Below are 22,734 nucleotides of genomic sequence, written 5' to 3' on the forward strand. Positions count from 1 at the left end.
CCGCAGTCTTGTATTATTGAGTCTGTTGCTCACCAAGATGGAGTTCATCTGGAAAAAAGATGGGATGGAGGAGGGATGGAGGGAGGGGCACTGAAGGGAATGGAGTTTTGGAAGGAGAACTAACGGATAAAAAAATATATGGAGGGAGAACTTCCAGGAGGGAAGACTAGAAAGGGAAACGATATGAAAGAGCATAAAGAGGAGAGGGAAGATTAATGGAGGAGAGATAGAAGGAATATGATCGGAGGGGTGAAGGATTTAGAAAAACTCAAAAACTCAAGTAATCTCATGGCTTAATGGTTTAATTTTTTAATTTGGTGTTATTGCTACTAACTGCACATCTGGTCTATGATAGAAAGTCGATACACTGTAGTTGGTATTTTGTTATAAGTTGATGTGATGACTTCTCTCGTTCGCTGGCTCATCCATTTGTCACACTGTGTGGAGTGATGCTGGGGACACAGTGGTGACCGAGCCAGCCCAGGTCCTGCCTTCAGGGACTTCACCATCCAGTGGGGGAGACAGGCTTGTTCCTGGCTAGTGAGGACCCAGAGTGGGGAGGGCTGGAATGGGAGAGCCCAAGAGGGTGGGGCAGCCTAGAATTAGCCTGGGTGTCTTTGGGGGCAGTTCTTCTAAGCTGACTTTAGGTTCACCTTCACCCAAAAGGTTGTAGGCAGAGAGAACTTCTGTCCTTTGACCCCTGTCCTTCAGTGCCCTCAGTTCAGTTCAGTTGCTCAGTCGTGTCCGACTCTTTACGACCCCCTGAATCGCAGCACACCAGGCCTCCATGTCCATCACCAACTCCCGGAGTTCACTCAGACTCATGTTCATCGAGTCAGTGATGCCATCCAGCCATCTCATCCTCTGTCATCCCCTTCTCCTCCTGCCCCCAATCCCTCCCAGCATCAGAGTCTTTTCCAATGAGTCAACTCTTCACATGAGGTGGCCAGAGTACTGGAGTTTCAGCTTTAGCGTCATTCCTTCCAAAGAAATCCCAGGGCTGATCTCCTTCAGAATGGACTGGTTGGATCTCCTTGCAGTCCCAGGGACTCCCAAGAGTCTTCTCCAACACCACAATTCAAAAACATCAATTCTTTGGTGCTCAGCTTTCTTCACAGTCCAACTCTCACATCCATACATGACCACAGGAAAAAGTGCCCTAGCTCCCCATTATCACCCAGACTTTTGGCCGTAGAGCTGAAGGCAAGAGATTAGAGCATGCACTTAGCCAAATTCTCTATACACCTTGGTCATGCTCGAAGTTACACACCATAGTTAAAGATTTTCCTGAGCCCCATAAAACCAGGATGGTATTCAGCAGCCAATTTAAAACTGCCTGCAATGCGGGAAATGTGGGTTTGATCCTTGGGTTGGGAAGATTCCCTTGAGGAGGAAATGGCAACCCACTCCACTATTCTTGCCTGGGAAATCCCATGGACCGAGGAACCTGGCAGTCTACAGTCCATGGGGTCACAAAAGAGTCAGACACGACTTAGCAACTAAACAAATTAGGCTAGTACCTAGAGCTTAGGTTCCATGTCTTCCCAGTTCAGTTCAGTTCACTCAGTCGTGTCCAACTCTTTGGGACCCCATGAATTGCAGCACGCCAGGCCTCCCTGTCCATCACCAACTCCTGGAGTTCACTCAAACTCATGTCCATCAAGTCGGTGATGCCATCCAGCCATCTCATCCTCTGTCGTCCCCTTTTCCTCCTGCCCCCAATCCCTCCCAGCATCAGAGTCTTTTCCAATGAGTCAACTCTTCGCATGAGGTGGCCAAAGTACTGGAGTTTCAGCTTTAGCATCATTTCTTCCAAAGAACACCCAGGACTGATCTCCTTTAGAATGGACTGGTTGGATCTCCTTGCAGTCCATGGGACCCTCAAGAGTCTTCTCCAACACCACAGTTCAAAAGCATCAATTCTTGGTGCTCAGCTTTCTTCACAGTCCAACTCTCACATCCATACATGACTACTGGAAAAACCATAGCCTTGACTAGACGGACCTTTGTTGGCAAAGTAATGTCTCTGCTTTTTAAAATGCTATCTAGGTTGGTCATAACTTTCCTTCCAAAGAGTTAGCGTCTTTTAACTTCAAGGCTGCAATCACCATCTGCCATGTCTTCCCAATTTATATCAATTAGCCCATCTGCTGGTCGGTTGGGGAGTTGCAGCTCTTTAATTTGAAAAGGTTGAATGAACCCTAGTCAATGAGGATCTCCAAACAAACCAGAACACCTCTGAGGCATATTCCAAGCCCACACTTTTGGGGCATGTCTCTTAGACCCCATCCTGAGTGTTTCTCCTAAAACTAACTGGTCTAAAATTCAGGAGGGTAGACAACAGAGGGACAAATCCATCTGCAGTGATAGAGCCAGGCCAGGAAATAGATGGAAAGACTACTCAGGCCTGATCCCTGACAATCACACTGCTTCTATCTTGGCCACGACTTTTGTCAACATCCTGGGGTCAGAAACCAAAGACAATCAAAAACATTGTGTTAGCTTGATTACAGAACTCCAAGAGAGTCCAACATGAGGATACAAAAAAAAAAAAAAAATCCACACAATCCAATTTAAGGTCCTGATACTTAAACAATTGGAGATAAATAGGTAAAAATCGATCCTATTGGGCCATCAGAAACCACTAAACCTAATCTTCAGAGAGACACCTACAGGTACTATAAAGAAAAGGGACGTTGGACTTGAGCCTATCCAGCTTTAAAATACAAAAAAGGAATTTGAAGGACTTCCCTGGTGGTCCAGTGGCTAAGACTCTGTGCTCCCAATGCAGGGAGCCTGGGTACCATCCCTGATCAGGGAACTAGATCCCATATGCTACAACTAAGACCTGACGCAGCCAAATAGATATTTAAATAAATAAAAGGAATTTGAACCTGAGATTCATTCTCCCCGGTGACTCCCAGCAGATCTTCTCCTCTTCATCCATAAACACCCCTCAACCCACAGAGGCAAATGACCATCCCCATTAATGGGCATGCTACCCCCAGCTTTGTAGATACAGGGGCCACCCCACCCCTTAAGTATCTCATTGTCTATCCACCTTTCAACCACCCTCAGGGTCCAGCAATGATTTTGATGAGATGCCACAATTTGCCACACTTTAATTTTTAATTTTTTTGGCCTTAGCCATGTGGCATGTGAGATCTTAGTTCTCCATGGGTGTCTGCGTGCATGCCCAGTTGCTCAGTGGTGTCTGATTCTTTGCGACCCCATGGACTACGACCTACCAGGCTCCTCCGTCCGTGGGATTATCCCGGCAAGAATACTAGACTGGATTGCCATGCCCTCCTTCCATACTCCCTTCCAAGACCCTTCCCAACTCAGTGCTCCATCTGCACAGGAAGCTCCCCCTACCCTATCTATGGATCAGGAGTCATGTGTGGTACGTTCATTCCCAGGAACTCTACAGACATCATCATCCCCACCATCCAAAGGCCAACAAGGAAATCCAGAAAATTGCTACCACTCTTCTGACTCCACCTACTAAGGATCTCTCTTCATCTCCTACTTGGAACCCTCTCATCTGGCTGCACTCTTGTCTCTAATCTTTGGTTTTACTCCCTAACTGGATCATGAGCAATTCTCTTTTTATTTATCTTCCTAGGGATACTTATCTTCAAATGGCTGGTGACCAGAACCCTAAGTCAGCTCCAGATCCAACATTTTACACAGAAAATGGTTCCACTGGTCTTGCACAAACAGCAGGGATGAAAACCAATCCTGACATCACCCCACACACTTACTGCCAAGAAAATCTTGTTTGAGAGCGAGCTTTCCATATCCCCTTTCATCAACCTGATCATCTCCCCACTGTTGGTAAATTAATGTAACTTAAGGAAATGGTAACCCACTCCAGCATTCTTGCCTGGAAAATTCCATGGACAGAGGAGCCTGGTGGGCTACAATCCATGGGGTTGCAAAGAGTTGAACACGACTTAGTAACTGAACAACATCAACAATAAATGGCAGTCTACATCTGTCTTAAACAAGAGGAGGATTGAATAAAGTTTATCTCTACTAAAATCCAGACTCATTTTTTCTCCGTGGGACTCACAAGATTATGTTTAACTTATTTATCAGACCCTTTTGTGGCTCTTTATAATGGAAGTGCGCCAAGCACTTGACAAACATTTCCCTTAGTCCTCATAACAACTCTATGCAGTAGACAGTATTACAGCCCCGATTAGACAGCTAAGGAAAGGGGCACAGGGAGGGCAAGCATGTTTTCCAAGGTCACACAGCTAGAAAGTGGCAGAGCTAGGGCTCACCCCAGGCAGTCTGGTTCTGGAGTCTTTGCTCGCAATCTCTAACATTTTCTCTCCAGTCCAGGACCAGAAGGTAACCCGGGATCATAAAGGAGGAAGGATTTTGCACGATCTTCTGGGTCCTGGTTTTTAGGGAGTCAAAGTCAGTCTGAGAAATGGGTATAAATTTTGGAGCTAGAGCTTGACGCACATTCAGCGTAGTGACACAGGCTGGCCGCCTGAGGGGGCTTCAGCCCTGTTCAAGGAGCCAGGGGAGGGAGGAGGGAACCTTGCAAACGAATGTCAGGCTCAGACTCATGAACTGTAGAGCGCTGAGAACAGAGCATCTTAGAAGGCCGAGAACAAAGCCTCTTAGAACGTAGTACAAAGGCCCCTGGAATCGTTGAATGGTGAGCGCAAAGCCTCACAGCATCTGGGAGATAAAAGATACTTAGATTCTGTTCGGCCCAGGGTCTTATAATTCCCGAATTTGGGACATGACCGATCTTAAGACTCTTAGACGTAAGACTGGCTACAGAATTTGAAAGGCCTAGTGCAAGGCCCTTTTTCAAAAAAATAAGAATTTCAAGACAGTAACAGCAGAGTATTAAACCAAACTCGGGGCCCCCTGAGCGGGTCATATGCCCGTGAAGCCGACCTCGCTTAGAAGCACAATTTTATGGGTGGATGTCGTCTCAGTTGGCCTGGCCCTCAGCTGAATATCTGGGAAGGCTTCCTGGAAGAGGAGGCAAAATCAGCACTAGACTCTCAAATCCTTTCCGCCTCGCGCGCCGCTTCAAAAGCTGAAGGTTAGGAGGTGGGGAGAGAGGAGCAGCTGCCAAAATGTTACAAGGACCCCTTCTCTATTTATATATCACCCCTGCCCTTCTCGCGGGACAGTCCAATGACAGCCAGAGCTCTCCCGCAAGGGGGCGGAACCAGCTGCGGGACGGGAGAGACCAGGACCAATGACCTCCGGGCAAGGGAGGACTTGTTTCATTGTGACGCGTGGGGGCGTGGCCAGGGCCCAAAAGGCGGTGAGAAGGGGGGCGTGGCGAGGAGGGCCGTAAGCCGATCGAGTAGGCAGCTGCGAGCATGCGTCGCGTTGGGGGGTGCACAGCAGAGCATCTTCGTAAGGAAGGGTACTAGCCAATAAGCCGGGGTTGCTCTGTCGCCGGGGGCGTGGCCATGCAGATAAGGCGCGGGTGGGCGGCCCAATGGGCGGGCGCCTATGCAGATGAGACGGTGACAGCCGGGCCAGCGGGCGGGCTGGCAGGCGGGCTGTTGGGGCGGGGAGGTGGGACCGGGAGAGGGGTGGCCGCGGGGCCCGGCCGGTCTGGGGCGGGGGGCCGCAGCCATGATCCGGGCCTTCTCGTTCCCGGTGAGCCCCGAGCGGGGTCGGCTGCGGGGCTGGCTAGAGGGCAGCCTGGCCGGGCTCTGCGAGTTGCACTGGCTCCGGGAGAGGCAGGAGTACCGCGTGCAGCAGGCGCTGCGGCTGGCCCAGCCCGGAATGGGGGGCGCCGAGGCCGAGGACGAGGAGGACGCCGACGAGGACGAAGATGCGGCGGCGGCGCGCCGGGCCGCAGCGGCCCTGGAAGAGCAGCTGGTGAGGGGCCGCCTGTCCTTCCGTCCCTGTGCTCTCGTCTGTGTCTGTCTGTCTGTCTCGGTTGGATGCTCAGACACCCGTCCGGGTGGGGGAGGGAGGAGGGGAAAAGGAGAGGGGGGTGGGGCTGGAGAGTCTGGGTGGCGGGCGGGATCAGGCCTCCCCGCCCCCAAACTGGGAAAGGGGGCTACCTCGCCTCTGCCGGTCCCTCGTGTGATGCACAGGCCCGCATTCCCTACACCCCTTCCCCAAAGAAAATCCATCTGGGCGCCAAGTACGTGTCAAGCCCGGGCTGAGTATTTGGCAGGCGTTGTCTTCTTGCAGCTTGGGGGATAAGGGGGTGATAGTACCCATTTTATAGAGGAAAAAACCTGAGGCTCAGACAGGGCAAACGACTCACCCAAGGTCACACAGCCGGATCCAAACATGCCCCTCTCCTGGCCTCCCTATCAGCGCTCCCCCCACCCCCCGTCTTCCCTAAGTCCTGGTGTGCTTGGAGATCTCCGGAGGGGGCGGGGAGGGGGGGAGGGGATCCTCGAACCTCCTGAGGGAAGGATTGCTGCTGAGAGGAAGTTCACAGTCCCTTAGGATCCCACGGTGATCTCGACCCTTTGGTGACACTTTGCCTCCTTTGCTACCTGGTCACAGTCCTGCTTAACCCAAGTGGTGGCAAATTGAAGCAGCATGGGAGTCTGACTTCTAGACGCCCTGGGTGCTTGATGGTGGAAGATGAGGCAAGGTGTCCAGAATGACTTAGGGAGCATCACCTCTCTCTCCCTCTCTTTGTTATTCCTTAATTCTCCTGGGTTTCTTGCACTCTTTTCCCTCCTGCCACATCTCTGTGACTTTCTGTGCCTGTTTCTTTGCCTTTCTCAGTCCTCTGTCTCTCTGTCTCCCTTGGTCTTCCTTTCTTGCATTTCTTCCTGCCCCACATCCCTGTCTCTCTCTTCCCCTCCCCCCAGCCTGCCAGGCCCCAGACCCCAGCTCCACTTGCTGATCCCATCCCCAAGCCTGTGTGTGGTCAGAGCTTCCCGTTTGGGGAAACCTGAGCCGAGGTAGCAGGGGGAGGAGGCTCTCCCTGCTACTGACCTCGACTGCCCCCTCCTTGGATGGGGAATGGCGGGGAGGTGGGGGTAAACTGAAGCCAGACTCTGGGGCTGGACGGCCAGCCCCTCCCCCCACCCCACCCCACTCCCCCACCCCCGCCAGGAGAGGGACCCTGCACATTCTTCTGTGGAAACAGAAACAGCTGTGGGAGGCCCCACCCCCTCCCAAAGTTAGAGCCGCGCGTTGTGGGGGCCCTCACCAGCTCACCCCACCCTAAACTGGCTGGGCTTGGGAAGGCACCTCCCATCCCTCCAAAGAGAGGCAGAAGGCATGGGGATGGGCCAGCTGTGTCCTGCCTCCCTGCCCCTCATCCTCTCCCTCTCTCTGCCTCAGTCTCCCCCTTTTCTGCCCCTCTGTCTACTCCCAGCCATCAGTACTCCCACCCCACCCCCCAACAATCTCCAAGCAGAGCTCCGTCCCCGCATCAGGGAGGAGGCGGTGGCAGGCAACGGGAGGGAGACAGCGCCACTGAGGGAGGAGCAGAGAAGCGCTAAATATAAACTCCTCTGGTGTTGGGGGTTCCTGGGTCCTTCCAAAGAGGGGGTGGGGGGCCTCCCCTGATCCCTGAGCCTCTGTTGTGTGATGCTCACCCCTTCGACTCCTCCATCCTGCCACCCAGGGATACACTCCCTTTGAAACAAGAAAGATTGAGGCCAAAATTGATTCATTTCTAGTAGGAAAGATAGGGATGCAGGGAAAGATTAGGGGGAACCTCAGAGAAAAGAGGCAAGAATCCTGAATGGGGCAGGAGTGCTGTTCTCTCCCGCCAAGGAAAATGGTCCCCTTCAGCAAGAAGGACTCAAGTTAGACTTGCAGAAGGACTTCCTAACAGAGATCAAGGGAACTGGACACACACCAGGGCCATGTGAGTGGGGGCAGTAAATGTCTGGGAAAGTTTGGGCAAAGGGGTCTCCAGGGGTCCAAACCACATTCCTCTTAAACCTGCCTGAGTCAGACAGCATCAGGTCCACTTGCAAATGGGCTTGCAAAAAAAAAAAAAAACCAATGAGGGGCACTGTGAATAGGCAGAGAGCCAGATTCAGGCCAAGGACCTTCTGGTCTTTTAAAGATTCATCCTCTTGCAGCTGGGAGGATGAAGAAATGAGGTCAGACTTGCAAATAGGGGGGTGTTGTGGGGTCCAGGCACCGGGGAAGAAGAGGCCTCTGCTATTTATCTTCCTTACTCCTGCTCTTCCCTGCAGTGGAAGAACTGAAATTGGACCTACAGAACTTATTGGGGGGAAAAAAATCTTTTTTCATTTATTTCTAATTACACCAGTAAAGCATGATTTTATATTTTCCCTGTTGGAAATTCATGGTTTTCATGTAATAATAAAAGTCAGTATTTATTAAGTGCTTAAAAGGAACTGCTGTTTAAATTTGTTTAATCCTTACAACAACCCCATTGGAATCAAAAGATGCCCATGTTAGAGATGAGGAAACAGAGCTGAGAAACTGGCTCAAGGTCATACAGTTGGCAAATGGCTGAACTTGAACCCTGGGAATTTGGCTCCCAGCCGTGCCTCCATGAACACTTCAGCCTACCATCCAGTCCCCTCATCCATCCCCTGACCCCCTAAAATCCACCCTCTTGTCTGTGATCACCATTGTCACCCTGGTGTGAATTCTGCATCTATGCACAAAAACAGGCTACATTCCAAAATACATAGAGTTTGCTTTGCTTTTTTCAAATTCCAGTTTCTTGGGTGAGGTATCAGAGACTATGGTTCTTAAAAAGTATGGCCTGATGGACTAGTAGCATCACCCAGGAGCTTGTTAGAAATTCAATTTCTTAGGCTCCTGCCTGGAATCAGGGGTCAGACCCAGTAACTTAGCTTTTAATACAACCCCCAGGTAGTAGTTCTGACTCATCATTATACTGTACATTCTGCTTGTTTTGGCTGTGCTAGCTCTTTGTTACGGCTCTTGAGCTGTCTGTTGCGATGCATAGGCTTCTCTAGTTGTGGAGTGTGGGCTTAGTTGCCTCGGGGCGTTTGGGATCTTAGTTCCCCAACTAGGGATCAAACCCACATCTCTTGCCTGGTGGAGCTTAACCACTGGACCACCAGGGAAGTCCCTCTGCATTGTCCTTTTTTCACTCCACAATAGGTCTTGATGATGGTTCTGTTATATAGAAATGGCCTCGTTGCATTTTAACAGCTGTATAGTATTCTGCTGTATTCATTCATTCCTTTCCCAAACATTTCCTGGGCACCTACTTTGAGCCAGGAACTGTTCTAGGTACTGGGACTGGGTTGGGGAGGTGGTGACAGGGACAGCGCAGCAGTATACAGAAGAGACACGAATCTCTGCCCTTCTGGGGCTGGGGCTGACGATCTGGTGAGAAAATGAACAAATGACAGCCTGATACATCATTTTAAGTCAGGAGGTCATTGCTGCTATGTTGGGGGTGGGGGGTGGGGGAAAGGCAGGGCAACCCAGGTGCAGAATGATGGGGAGCTATTTTGGAAAGAATGATCAGAGAAGGGAGCATGTAGGCATCTGAATGAAGCAAGGGAGGGAGCCAGGAGAGTGTGCTGGGGAATCACATCTTACTGAGTTAGGAGCATGTCTGGTATGTTCAGGGAACAGTCAGGAGGCCAGTGTGGCTACAGCGGGGTGAGCAAGGACATGATTAGTGTGGGGCAGGATGTGGGATATAGGGGTGGTCCTTGATGTGTTTTAGCCATCCCTGACACTGCATCATGCGGCTGCATCCCTGGGATCTGCTCAAGGATGACACCACTCTGAGCATCTCTGTCCACTGAGCTCAAAGTGAAATGATCTGTTGACTTTCCTCCCAGATACAAGCCCAGATGGGGGCTTCTGTTCTAGGGGGGAGGGGTAAGGACCAGGGCCCAGGAGAGCAGCCACAGGAATAGGAAGTTGGAGAGGGGGTTGTCTGCGGGGGAGCCGGCCAGTCTTTCTGCCCTAAATAGGCAAGCCTGGGCGGCTGCCCTCTCAGCCCCTCCTCCCCCCTTCCCTCCCTCCCGCTGCCTGCCTGCCGTCCAGACAAGCCGCTTTTGTCTGAGGGTCAACCGTCAGCCCGAAGCTGCCCCCACCTCTGGCCTCACCCAGATCTGTGTGAGACTCTTCCTGGCTCCGGTCCTGTTTTTCAAAAGGGGGTTAAGTCCTAGTGTCTTGGAGACCCCATGTGTGTTGTTTCAGCCCCTGCCCCCACCGTGTCCCAGTCACTCCCCTTTAAGGGTTTCACCTTCATTTATTTATTCACATCTGATAGGAGGCGGTCTTTTCCTGCAGCACAAAGGATCCGGGGTAGACTCCATCGACATTTCCCATGGGGATGAGGTGCTGTGACCCACACTAGGGCTTCTGGGTGAGGATGGAGCTAGGGCAGGAGGAGGAGGGGTTGCTGCTGGAGGCAATGGAACCCCCTGGGGTTTGCTATGGTAGTTCCACTAAGGCTAGATTCACAGAAGGGCATTTGCTGTTGTTGATCAGTGGCTACATCGTGTCTGACTCTTTGTGACCCCATGGACTGTAGTCCACCAGGCTCCTCTGTCCATGGGATTTCCCAGGCAAGAATACTGGAGTGGGTTTCCATGCCCTCCTTCAGGGGATCTTCCCAACCCAGGGATCGAACCTGCATCTCCTGAATTTCCTGCATTGGCAGGTGGATTCTTTACCACTGAGCCACCAGGGAAGCCCTCCAGTAGGCATGAGGGGATTCTTTCTGGGATGTGCAAAAATTTATATGAATCGTGGTCACCCTGTTTTACCCAAATGAGGGACAGAGTCAACCTACAGCAAGAAAAACTTACGGACGACTTGCAGATGGACTTTTCATTGGTGATAAAGGGCACTGGGGGGACTTCCCTGGCAGTCCAGTGGCTAAGACTCTGAACACTCCCAATGCAGGGGGGGGCCGGGGTTAGATCCCTGGTCAGTGAGTTAGATCCCACATGCTGCAACTACAACCTGGAGCAGCCAAGTGAATAAATAAATAAATATTAAAAAGGGGGCCATGGTGGGGGAGGTGGGAGCATCTGAGACGAGAGAGTCAAAGTGTGGGAGAAGGCAGATGAATGAATGGCTGAGAGATCTGCTGGGTCCTGAACACTAACTTCTAGCAGTGACCTGCCTTTACAGCAGGAAAACCTGAAGTTATGCTCAAAGAGCATTCTAATAGGGGTTAAGGAGCCATGAGCTCCAGATAGAGGGAACAGCTGGTAGAGAAGGGACAAGAGATGGGGCCTTCTGAAGCCTTTTCACTCACACTTAAGAGCAAATGAGGTGACTGCAGAATGAGGGACTGGAGTTAGACGACCAGGAAGACTTTCTAATGGGTTGAAGGGACAGAGATATTGAAGGGAATCCTGGAAGTTGGGTACTGCTTTTACCTTTTTGAAATTGAGCCTCACTGTCAAAGAGAAACTCTGCCCATGAGCTGCTAGAATAGAGGACGAGTTGGCAGAGGACTGGGGAGTCTTCTGACCATCTTGCTCTCCCTACTTCCTTAGGAGGCCTTGCCTGGGCTCATCTGGGACCTGGGCCAGCAGCTGGGAGACCTGAGCCTGGAGTCTGGGGGCTTGGAACAGGAGAGTGGGCGCAGCTCGGGTAAGCATGGGTTAGAGGTAGTGGGGTCTGCTGGGCCACCCCATCCCGCTGTCTCCTGTTTCACAGGCTCCTCACTCTGCCTCTTGATCTCCTCTCCTCCACCCCGTGTCCCCTTTTCAGCTCCCACTGATTGTTTTCTCCCCTTCTCTTTGAAATCTAGGCTTCTATGAAGACCCCAGCTCCACGGGAGGCCCAGACTCACCACCCTCGACTTTCTGTGGGGACAGTGGCTTCTCTGGCTCTGGCTCCTATGGACGCCTGGGTCCCTCTGAACCCCGGGGCATCTATGCCAGCGAGAGGCCCAAGTCCCTAGGTAAGGTGGGTGGGGTTGGGCCCCTGCGAGCCAGGCTTTTGATCACAAGCATCTGAGTCAGACCAACCTGGATTTGAAGTCTGGCTGTACTGTGTGATTTTGAGCACATTCCTTCTTTCTGGGCTTCTTCATCCATTAAAATGGGATTCATAACAGCATCTACTTCACAGGGAAGTTTTGACTATTCAGTGAGCCTCTGCCCAAAGACATTGAAACTTGGCACATGGTAGCCATTCGGTAAACAGAAATCGCTGCTCTTCATTTGTTCAACTACGTTTCTGAGTCCCTACTATGTGCCTTCCTGGCACATATCATAGGGGTGAGGAATACAGCAGTAAAGAAATCGCTGTCTTCATGAAACTGACATTCAAGTGAGAAATAGATAATATACAAGATAAACAAGTAAAACATTTAAGATACTAGATTTTTATTTATTTATTTAATAAGCTCCCTGGTGGCTCAGACAGTAAAGAATCCACCTGCAATGCAGGAGGCACGGGTTCGATCCCTGGGTCGAGAAGATCCCCTGGAGAAGGAAATGGCAACCCACTCCAGTATTCTTGCCAGGGAAATCCCATGGACAGAGGAGCCTGGTGGGCTACAGTGCCTAGGGTCTTAAAGAGTCTCACGTGACTGAATGACTTTCACTTTTCATTATTTAACGGTCATGTCCCATGTTAAGATCTTAGTTCCCCGACCAGGGATTGAACCCATGCCCCCTGCATTGGAAGCACGGAGTCTTAACCCCTGGACCACCAGGGAAGTCCCTAGGATGTTAGATATTGACATGTACCATGAAAAGAAAATTATGGAAGGGGACGAGAGCATGTTTCTTGGAGCCGGGGAGGGAACTGCAACTGTAGAAAATTTGGCCAGAGACGGCGTCACTGATACTGTGACATTGGAGTGGTGCCCTAAAGTAAGAGAGGGACTGGTCAAGCAGACATCCTGAGGGAAGGGTAGTTTAGGTAGCAGGAGCAGCCAATACAGAGGCCGTGAGGTGGAAGTGCGTCTGGCCCGGTGCATCCAGGAGGTGGAGCTCTCTAAGTGCAGAGGAGCTGGAGGTCAGACACGCAGAGGCAGGACGGACCATGCAAGGCCTTGGAGGCCACTGTGAAGACTTCGTTATGAACCTGATGTGTGGAAAGGGGTGAGAGCAGGTGCTTCGTTGCGACTGTCGTTTTTAATGGGAGTGGGAGAGTAGGGCAGGCGGCAGGCAAACTGCTCCTCCTAGGCTCATAGGGAAAGGGCTTTGAGAGCTCCTCTCTCTTCCTTTTTTGCCTCCCTCCCCTAGGAGACGCCAGTCCCAGCGTACCCGAGACAGTGGGCGCTAGGGCAGCCGTGCCGCGGTCCTTCTCGGCGCCCTACCCGACGGCTGCGGGGTCTGCGGGCCCAGAGGCCTGCTCCTCCGCGGAGCGACGAGCCCGCGCGGGGCCCTTCCTGACGCCCAGCCCCCTGCACGCCGTGGCGCTGCGCAGCCCGCGACCATGCTGCCGCCCTCCCCAGGACTCGCCCGACGCCTCGGGCGCGGGGCGGCCCCTGGACGGCTACATCTCGGCGCTCTTGCGCAGGCGCCGCCGCCGGGGGGCGGGCCAGCCCCGGACCAGTCCCGGGGGCGCGGACGGGGGCCCGCGGCGCCAGAACAGCGTGCGCCAGCGGCCGCCCGACGCGTCCCCGCCCCCCGGAGGCGCGCGATCCGCGCCCGAGCCCCCGGTGGAGCGCGCGGGGGTCCGTCCCGCCAGCCCGGCCCCGTTGGGCCGCGCCTGGGCCTCGCCGTGGGAAGCGGAGGCGACCCCCGAGCCCGTGGCGCCGCCCGCTGTCCCCTCGCCCCCCGACAGCCCGGCGGAGGGCCGCCTGGTGAAGGCACAGTACATCCCGGGCGCGCAGGCCGCCACTCGCGGCCTCCCTGGCCGCGCGGCGCGCCGCAAAGCGCCCCCTCTGACGCGGGGCCGCAGCGTGGAGCAGTCCCCACCTCGGGAGCGTCCCCGGGCCGCGGGCCGCCGCGGACGCATGGCCGAGGCCTCAGGCCGCAGGGGCTCGCCCAGGGCTCGCAAGGCTGCGCGCTCCCAGTCCGAGACCAGCCTTTTGGGCCGCGCCGCCGCAGTTCCGCCAGGTCCCCCCAAGTACCCCACAGCCGAAAGGGAAGAGCCCCGGCCGCCGCGGCCTCGCCGTGGTCCGGCGCCCACTCTCGCGGCTCAGGCAGCGGGGTCCTGCCGCCGCTGGCGCTCCACGGCCGAGATCGACGCTGCCGATGGGCGCCGGGGCAGGCCCCGCGGCCCCGCCGCCCGAGGCCCGGGTCCTGGCCCATCCCCTTCAGCTCCTCAGCGCCGTCTGCTCTACGGCTGCGCGGGCAGCGACTCGGAGTGCTCGGCCGGGCGCCTGGGGCCCCTGGGGCGCCGGGGCCCGGCAAGCGGCGTCGGCGGAGGCGGCTATGGGGAGAGTGAATCGAGCGCCAGCGAAGGCGAGTCGCCTGCCTTCAGCTCCGCATCCAGCGACTCCGATGGCAGCGGTGGCCTCGTGTGGCCTCAGCAGCTGGTGGCAGCCACCGCGGCCTCCGGGCCAGGGGCTGGTGCGGGTGGAGGGGCGCCTGCGGGCCCCGCCAAAGTCTTTGTGAAGATCAAGGCCTCCCACGCGCTCAAAAAGAAGATACTGCGTTTCCGTTCGGGTTCTCTCAAGGTCATGACTACAGTGTGAGTTTAGAGGTTTGCTTGGGATCCCCCTTCATGGCCTCTGCACCACCACACCCCCACTCACTGATCCTTCTACACCTCCTTTCCAAAGACCACCATTCTCTCTGCTTCCAAAGACCCTTCTTCACTGCCCCATCCACTGCAGTCTTGGTTGAAAAGGCTCCTCCTCCACCACAGGGAGGAGTCCTGTTTGACCCAGTTGAGCTGCGGACTCTGCAGCCCTTGGGCTAGAAAGTTCCCTTTCTGTGGGCCTCACTTTCTTCATCTGTACTATGGGTGTACTATGGTATACAGAAGGGGTAATTCAGTTTGAATTTCCCCATTTTAGTTTAGACAGTTAGTCCGTTTTTCCTCTTCGTTTCTCTCACTGAGCCCTCTTATTCCTCGTTTCCATGCCCAGTTATGGCCCCCCTTCCACATCCTTGAACCCTTAGGATATCCCCTTAGCACCCTGATCAGAGACGCTGTGGCTCACCCAGAGGGTGCTTGCAGAGTGCCCTGAAAAGGGAAGGAGCACTGACTTTGGGGTTTTGAGGGTCACGTAGGAGTTGGTAACACCAGGAGAGAAAGACTCTTTCACCTCCCTCCCTGGACAGATATGAGGATTGGGAGGTAGAAGAGGGAAAGGAAGATGGCTTCTATCTCGTGGTACCCCCTGTGAGAGGGAGTGGGGGGAGCCCAGGATGACCCTCAGTTGTTCCAATCCAGTATTTTTTCCTTTTAAAAAAAAAAAAAATTACTGTATTTATTATGACGATGGTGACTCCCCAGTGCACAGGGGGGCCAGAATCTGTGTGTTTCTCTAACCTCTTTGTAAATAAATGCACAGTGTTACATAAATGGTGGCGGACTTTCCTTTTGTGGTTAAATGGACTTTTCCTTTGGACTAATAGTTATTGAGCAACTGCTGTTTGCTTTGGGTATGGTAGTGTGAGAACCAGATGTCAAATCCTAGCTCAGGTCTCAATACCATTTTTTTTTTAACCACTGAATATTTTATATCAATGAATCTAATCCTAGGTTGAGTTTTGTTTGGTCATAAATATGGTTTCATAAAATGGAAATAATAAAAAGCAAAATGTTTAGAAACAAATAATATAGGTAAAGTGACAGCCCCAAATGCCTTCTCTCAGAAGTCATAATCAGTTTGATGTACATCCTTGTATGTTTTTCTTTATGTGTTTGCATACATGTATGAATCCTAGTAGCTATATAAATATATGTGACTCTACATATGCATGAAGTGAAAGTCGCTCAGTCGTGTCTGACTCTTTGCAACCCCACGGATGTATAGTCCATACAATTCTCCAGGCCAGAATATTGGAGTGGGTACATCCCCTTCTCCAGGGGACCTTCCCAACCCAGGGGCCGAACCCAGGTCTCCCTCATTGCAGGCGGATTCTTTACCAGCTGAGCCACCAGGAAAGCCCATATATATTAATATACATACCCGTACTCTTGCCTGGAAAATCCCATGGACGGAGGAGCCTGGTAGGCTGCAGTCCATGGGGTCGATAAGAGTCGGACACGACTGAGTGACTTCACTTTCACTTTCATGCATTGGAGGAGGAAATGGCAACCCACTCCAGTGTTCTTGCCTGGAGAATCCCAGGGATGGTGGGGCCTGGTGGGCTGCGGTCTATGGGGTCGCACAGAGTGGGACACAACTGAAGCGACTTAGCAGCAGCAGCAGTTATACTCTATACAGCTAAAACTGTTTACATAAGTTGAGCCATATGTATACATTGTTTATCAAATTTTGATCTGTGCCTGGAGATTTCTATATGGGAACGGTTTTAATTAGTTGAATTTCTTTGAGGATTTAGTACTGTTTAGCTTTTCTGTTTATTTGTTTATGCTTTTCTATTTCTTCATATGTCAGTTTAACTAGGTTGTATTCTAGGAATTTTTTCATCTCATCTAAATTTAGGTGACATTTTCCTATCACTGTAGTAGCTGCGTATGATTCCATGATCTAACCTTGTCAGCTCCTCAATTCTTTCTATTTTGGACTTTAGTGCAGTTGTATCTTTGTATATGCCTCTTTGTGCATATCCATATTTCTGTAGGATCCTAGAAATAGACTTGCTTGGTCATTACAGTACAATCATTTGAAATATTAATTGACATAGTCACAATTCCTTCCACTGAGACTGCCCTCAGTTGACATTTCCAACAGTAATTTCTGAGATGCCCATTTTTTTTCACCCCTTCACCAAACAAGAGATGCTATTAATCGTTTTCATTTTGCCAATCTGGGGGGGGAAATGATGTTTTTATTTTAATTAATATGTCTCCCTACTTTTATACAACGCATTTTGTATGCTTGTTGAAAGTTAAGTCGCTCAGTCGTGTCCGACTCTTTGCGGCCCCGTGGACTGTAGCCCATCAGGCTCCTCCATCCATGGGATTCTCCAGGCAGGAATACTGGAGTGGGTTGCCATTTCCTTCTCCAGGGGATCTTCCTGACCCAAGGATCGAACCCAGGTCTCCCGCATTAAAGGCAGATGCTTTAACCTCTGAGCCACCAGGGAGGCTGACCCACTTGTAATTCTCTGAATTGCCTGTTCACACCTTTTGCCCATTTTTCTTTTGGGTAAGCCCAATAAAATCCCATGGATGGAGGAGCCTGGTAGGCTGCAATCCATGGGGTCGCTAAGAATAGGACTTCACTTTTACTTTTCACTTTCATGCATTGGAGAAGGAAATGGTAACCCACTCCAGATGTTCTGCCTGGAGAATCCCAGGGACGGGAGCCTAGTGGGCTGCCATCTATGGGGTCGCACAGAGTCGGACACGACTGAAGCGACTTAGCAGCAGCAGCAGCAGCAGCAGCAGCAATAATTATATTAACTGCATGGATGGGTAAATAGAGACTCAGAGAGGGGCTGTTACCCTGGTCACAAAGCAAGAGGGAGCCAGGACTAGGATCCAATCTCCACCTGACTCCACAGTCTGAAGAATGGGTATTTTTGTTGCTGCTTTGACCCTTGTGACTACATGGCTACATGGGTGCATCCACCTCTCTGTTGCTTTGACTTCTGAGAGAGTAAGGTCTGCTGTACTGAGTTGTATGTCCAGGGCCCACTAAGGCAATTTGGATATGCTGCTGCTGCTAAGTCGCTTCAGTCATGTCCGACTCTGTGCGACCCCAGAGATGGCAGCCCATCAGGCTCCCCGGTCCCTGGGATTCTCCAGGCAAGAACACTGGAGTGGGTTGCCATTGCCTTCTCCAAGGCCTGAAAGTGAAAAGTGAAAGTGAAGTCACTCAGTTGTGTCTGATTTCCAGTGACCCCATGGACTGCAGCCTACCAGGCTCCTCTGTCCATGGGATTTTCCAGGCAAGAGTACTGGAGTGGGGTGCCATTGCCTTCTCCACAATTTGGATATAGTAAGGAACAAAACAGAAAAAAAGTCCTTGCCCCATGGAGCTTCCCTTCTGGTAGGTGTGAGTTGTAGTGGTGGTGTGTGTGTGGATTAAAAGATACTTCCTTCAACAGTAACAGTTTATTTTTTGCTTTGTTTTGATTTTTTTGCCTTTTTTTTTTTGGCTGTGCCATGAGATTTGCAGGATCTTATTTCTCTGACCAGAGAACTGGGGCATTGCACTGAAAGCGCCATCTAAAATCACTAGACCACCAGGGAACTCACAAAGTTATTTTTTAAAGTTTCCGGGAAAAGTCATTGCTTCTCAGGCCCTTGGGAATATTTCTCCCATCTCTGTTTCATAAAAAGAGCAAGTAAAGCTGAAAGGGGGAAGGGACTTGTCTAAGGATACACAGATCACTCAGTGGTCAAGATGGTTGAAGTGCAGATGGCTGACCTTTCTTCCTTTTTAAGCTTTTAGTGCTTAATCATAAAAAAATAACAACTAACACTCTGTGAGCACTTACTATATGCCAGACTATTCTCAGTGACTCATTTAATTCTCACATTCTCACGGAGGTGGATATGATGCTTATACCCATTAAAAACACATATTTATTTATTTGGCTGTGCTGGGTCTTAGTTGTGACACTTGGTACCTTTAGTTGCAGCGTGTGGAATTTAATTCCCTGACCAGGGATCGAACCCAGGGCCCCCCTGCATTGGAAGCATGGAGTCTTAGCCACTGGACCACCAGGGAAGTCCCTCTTAGGTCCATTTTGATGGAGAAACCGAGGCACAGCTCTCTCGAGTCACTTACCAGAAACCAAGAAGTAGCAAAGCCAGAGCTTTAAGTTAGACTGCTTATGAGTCCACATTGTTAGCCTTTGCCCCATCAGCCTATTTCTGTATGGATTATTTCTAGACAGATACACAAGGAACTGCTCACAGGGATGGAGGCTGAGCTGGTGGCCGGCAGGAGAGGATGCTGACATAATAAATACATAAATTCTGTAATTTTTAAAAGGTGATAAGGACTGCGAGGGGAAAACAGCAGAGATGAAGGAATGGGGAGGAATGGGGAGGCAGAGGAGTTTTTAAGTAGACTGATCCGGGGGGTGCTCTAATTGAGAGGGTGAGTTTGAACAGAGACCTGAAGGAGGTGGAGAGTCGAGGCTTGTGGATCTCTTGGGAAAGAACCTCCCAGGCGGAGAGGTCAGCCAGTGCTGAAGCCCAAACAGTGCCTGGTATGTTGGCAAAATAGTTGGGAGTCCAGCATGTCTGGAGCAGTGAGAGACGGGGGAGAATGGGGCCTGGGGAGGGTACGGGGGAGGTGAGGGCAGAAGACGGTCTGGGACCACTGCATCACGTGGGGTCTCATGGGCCACGGTGAGGAATTTGGTTTTTATTCCTCCAGAGAGATGAGAGCCATGGGAGAATTCAGAGCCGAAGAGGAACTTAGATGTTTGGGGTGTGGGAGGAGGGGGTTAACAGCTCTATTGAAACATAATTCACTACCATAAAATTCTCCCATATAAAATATGGGACTCAGTGGTTTTTGTTTAAATTGTTTCTCCCTTGTGATGAGAGCTTTTAAGATGGACTCTCTTAGCACCTTTCAAACATGCAACACAGGATTATTAATTATACTGACCATGTTGTACTTTATATCCCATGACTGACTTGTTTGACAACTAGAAATTCGCTTTTGACTCTCTTCACCCATTTTGCTCATCCCCCAACCCCTCAGGCAACCATCAATCTGTTCTGTGTCTACAAGCTTTTTGTTTTTAGATTCCATATGTAAATGAGACCCCATGGCATTTGTCTTTTTCTGTCTGACTTAGGTCATCTGTTGTCCGTCCATGTTGTCACAAATGGCAAGATTTCCTTCTTTTTTATGCCTGAATAATATTCCATTATATTCACATTTTCTTTATTCATTCCCATCAGTGGACACTTAGGTTGCTTCCACAGTCTTGGCTATTGTAACAAATGCTGCAATGAACACAGGGCTGAATGTATCCTTTTCAATTACTGTTTTCATTTTCTTTAGATAAATGCCCAGAAGTGGAATTGCTGGACCATATGTTAGTTCTGTTTGTTTGAGGAAACTCCATACTGTTTGTCCATCCTGGCTACACCAGCTTACATTCCTAGGAATAGTGCCCGAGGGTTCCTTTTTCTTGACATCCTTGAATGACACCTGTCATTCTTTTTTTGATGATGGCCTTTCTGATAAATGTGAGGTGATATCTCATTGTGGCTTTGAGTTGCCTTTCCCTGGTGTTTAGTGATGTTGAGCGCCTTTTCATGAACCTGTTGGCCATCTGAATGTCTTATTTGGAAAAATGTCTATTCAGATCTTCTGCCCATTTTTTAAATCAGATTTCCCTTTTGCTTTTGACTTGTATGAGTTCTTTATATATTTTGGATATTAGTTCTTTATGTATGCTGGATGTTAATCCCTTATCTTGTACATGGTTAGCAATGTGCCCCATTCAGTAAGTTGCCCTTTCATTTTGTTGATGATTTCCTGTGCAGAAACTCTTAATTTGATATAGTCCCACATTTATTTTTGCTTTTAGTGTCAAATCCAAGAAATAAAATCTCCACATCTGATGTCAAAACATACTGCTTATGTTTTCTCCTAGGACTTTTGTGGTTTCAGTTCTTAGGTTCAAGTATTTAATTCATTTGAGTTAATTTTTGCACAAGGTGTAAGATAGGGGTCCAGTTTCATTCTTCTGCATGTGGCTGTTGAGTTTTCAGAACACCATTTTTTGAAGAGACGGTCTTTTCTCTATTGTGTATCCTTGGCTCCTTTATTATAAATTAATTGCCCATGTATGTGTCAGTTTATTTCTGGGCTCCCTATTCTAGTTTGTTGACCTATGTGTCTGTTTTTATGCCAGTACCATACCGTTTTAATTACCATAGCATTGTAATATAGTATGAAATAGGGCACATGATGCCTCCAGCTTTGTATTTCTTTCTCAAAATTGCTGTGGCTATTTAGGGTCTTTCCTGATCTCATACACATTGCAGAATTGTTTGGTCTATTTCTGTGAAAAATGCCACTGGAATTTTGATAGGGATTGCACTCAATCTCTCAATTGCTTTGGATAGTATGGACAGCTTAACAATATTAATTCTTCCAGTCCATGAACACAGGATGTCTTTTCATTTATTTCTGTCTTCTTCAATGTCTTTTATCAAGGTTTTATCAATGGCTTTTATTATAGTCACAGAGTTGTCCTGTGATTATATTATCACCACAGTAAATTTCAGAACATTTCCATCACTCCAGGTAGAAACTCTGCATCCCTTATCTGTCATCCTACAGTCTCCCCAGCCTGTGGGGATCCACTTTTGTAGATCTATTTTTACCCTTATAGAGTGGCCTGTTCTGGAAATACATGTGGAATCACACAATATATAGTCTTTTGTAACTGTGTATTTCACTTAGCATAATGTTTCAAAGTTTATCCATGTTGTAGCACATGTCAGTACTGCATTTCTTTTTATTGCCAAATGATGTTCCACTGTTTGAGTAGACCACATATAGTTTATCCACTTATCAGTTGATGAACATTTGGGTTGTTTCCACTTTGGGGCTTTTGTGAATAATGCTGCTAGGAACATTCAAATACAGAGTGTTTGTGTGACTACCTGCTTTCATTTCTCCTAGGTAGATACATAATAGAGGAATTGCCGGGTCATCAGGTAACTCTGTTATCTTTTGAGGAACTGCCAGAGTATTTTCTAAAATGGCAGCATCGTTTTACATCCCCATGGGCAGTGTATGAGAGTGTCAGTTTCTCCATATTTTCACTAGCACTTGCTACGGTTATCTTGGGACTTTGTTTTAAACAGGGTCCCTCTGGCTGCTCTGTGCCGAACAGGCTGAGGGAGACAGAGATATTAATAGAAGCTGGAGACCCAGTGAGTAGGGACTATAATTGTTCAAGCTGCAGGGCATGGTGCCTGGACCAGAATGGGGGCAGCAGAGGAGGTGAGAAGTGACTGGATTGTGGACAGACTTTGAAGATGGAGTTAATGGGATTTGTTGCTAGAGCAGTTGTGGGGTGTGAGAAAAGGAGGCGGGGAATCAAGATTGACCCATCAACTGAGATGAATAAGACTGGTAGGAAAGGGTTTGGCAGGTGGAATCAGGAGCTCAGTTTTGGGCAACTGAGTTTGAGATACTGCAGACATTCATATGGAACGTCCGGTAGGGACTGGGTATTCCATGCTAGATTTACTCTTGGAAGTCATCGTACGTTTCCTTAATAATTCAAGTCAGAATTGAATCTGCAATCCAGGGTCTCAGTTTCTCCCTCCAGAAAATGGGATCAGGAGTACCACTGCCATGAAGCTGGGGAATTCCTCTGCAGCACAGGGCAGGGTTGCACATCTGGAAACCAAGGTAATGCGTAGAGTGAAAAGGTCCACAACCGGGAAGAGAAATGGAGGTTACGCTTGGTTCAGACAGCGTCCGCCTGTCCATCTCCCCGCCCCCAGCCTCTGGCTGCCATTAGAGACAGGGAGGGAAGATTGGGTCGTCACCCTGTCTTTCCCCGCTCTGAGCCGTGTTTCCTCCTTGGGGGCTGCCCGGGCCAAAACTGCTGATGGAAAGCAGCTGCGGGAGGCGCCGAGGTTAGGCGTAAACCCAGGCCCCTCCCCGGCGCCGGCCGACCCCGCTAAGGGAGGGGGACGGGGGCGCCCTAACTCCCCTCCGCTCTTCCGCAGCCGGGCCCGGGGCCCTGGCACGTCCGGCGCGCCTGATGCTTTCCAGATGTGGGCCTAGTT

General features: G+C 50.4%; 1 protein-coding gene across 1 annotated transcript; it reads left to right on the forward strand.

The window, feature by feature from the left end:
- Window positions 1-5,564: 5,564 nt before the first annotated feature.
- DACT3 (dishevelled binding antagonist of beta catenin 3) lies at window positions 5,565-15,396 on the forward strand. The gene is made up of 4 exons (XM_027515384.1): window positions 5,565-5,871; window positions 11,457-11,553; window positions 11,714-11,866; window positions 13,161-15,396. The coding sequence occupies exons 1-4, from the start codon at window positions 5,623-5,625 to the stop codon at window positions 14,558-14,560; spliced, it is 1,899 nt and encodes a 632-aa protein (XP_027371185.1). The 5' UTR covers window positions 5,565-5,622; the 3' UTR covers window positions 14,561-15,396.
- Window positions 15,397-22,734: the final 7,338 nt, after the last annotated feature.

Source organism: Bos indicus x Bos taurus, chromosome 18 (genome assembly GCF_003369695.1).
Source record: "Bos indicus x Bos taurus breed Angus x Brahman F1 hybrid chromosome 18, Bos_hybrid_MaternalHap_v2.0, whole genome shotgun sequence".
NCBI lineage: Eukaryota > Metazoa > Chordata > Mammalia > Artiodactyla > Bovidae > Bos > Bos indicus x Bos taurus.

What these genes read in the sequence shown, in the direction of transcription:
- DACT3 (XM_027515384.1), top strand. Translation starts at nt 5,623, where the DNA reads ATGATCCGGGCCTTCTCGTTCCCGGTGAGCCCCGAGCGGGGTCGGCTG. An exon ending in CGGCCCTGGAAGAGCAGCTG is followed by an intron (nt 5,872 to 11,456) that starts GTGAGGGGCCGC and finishes CTACTTCCTTAG; the next exon opens with GAGGCCTTGCCTGGGCTCAT. An exon ending in CGAGAGGCCCAAGTCCCTAG is followed by an intron (nt 11,867 to 13,160) that starts GTAAGGTGGGTG and finishes TCCCTCCCCTAG; the next exon opens with GAGACGCCAGTCCCAGCGTA.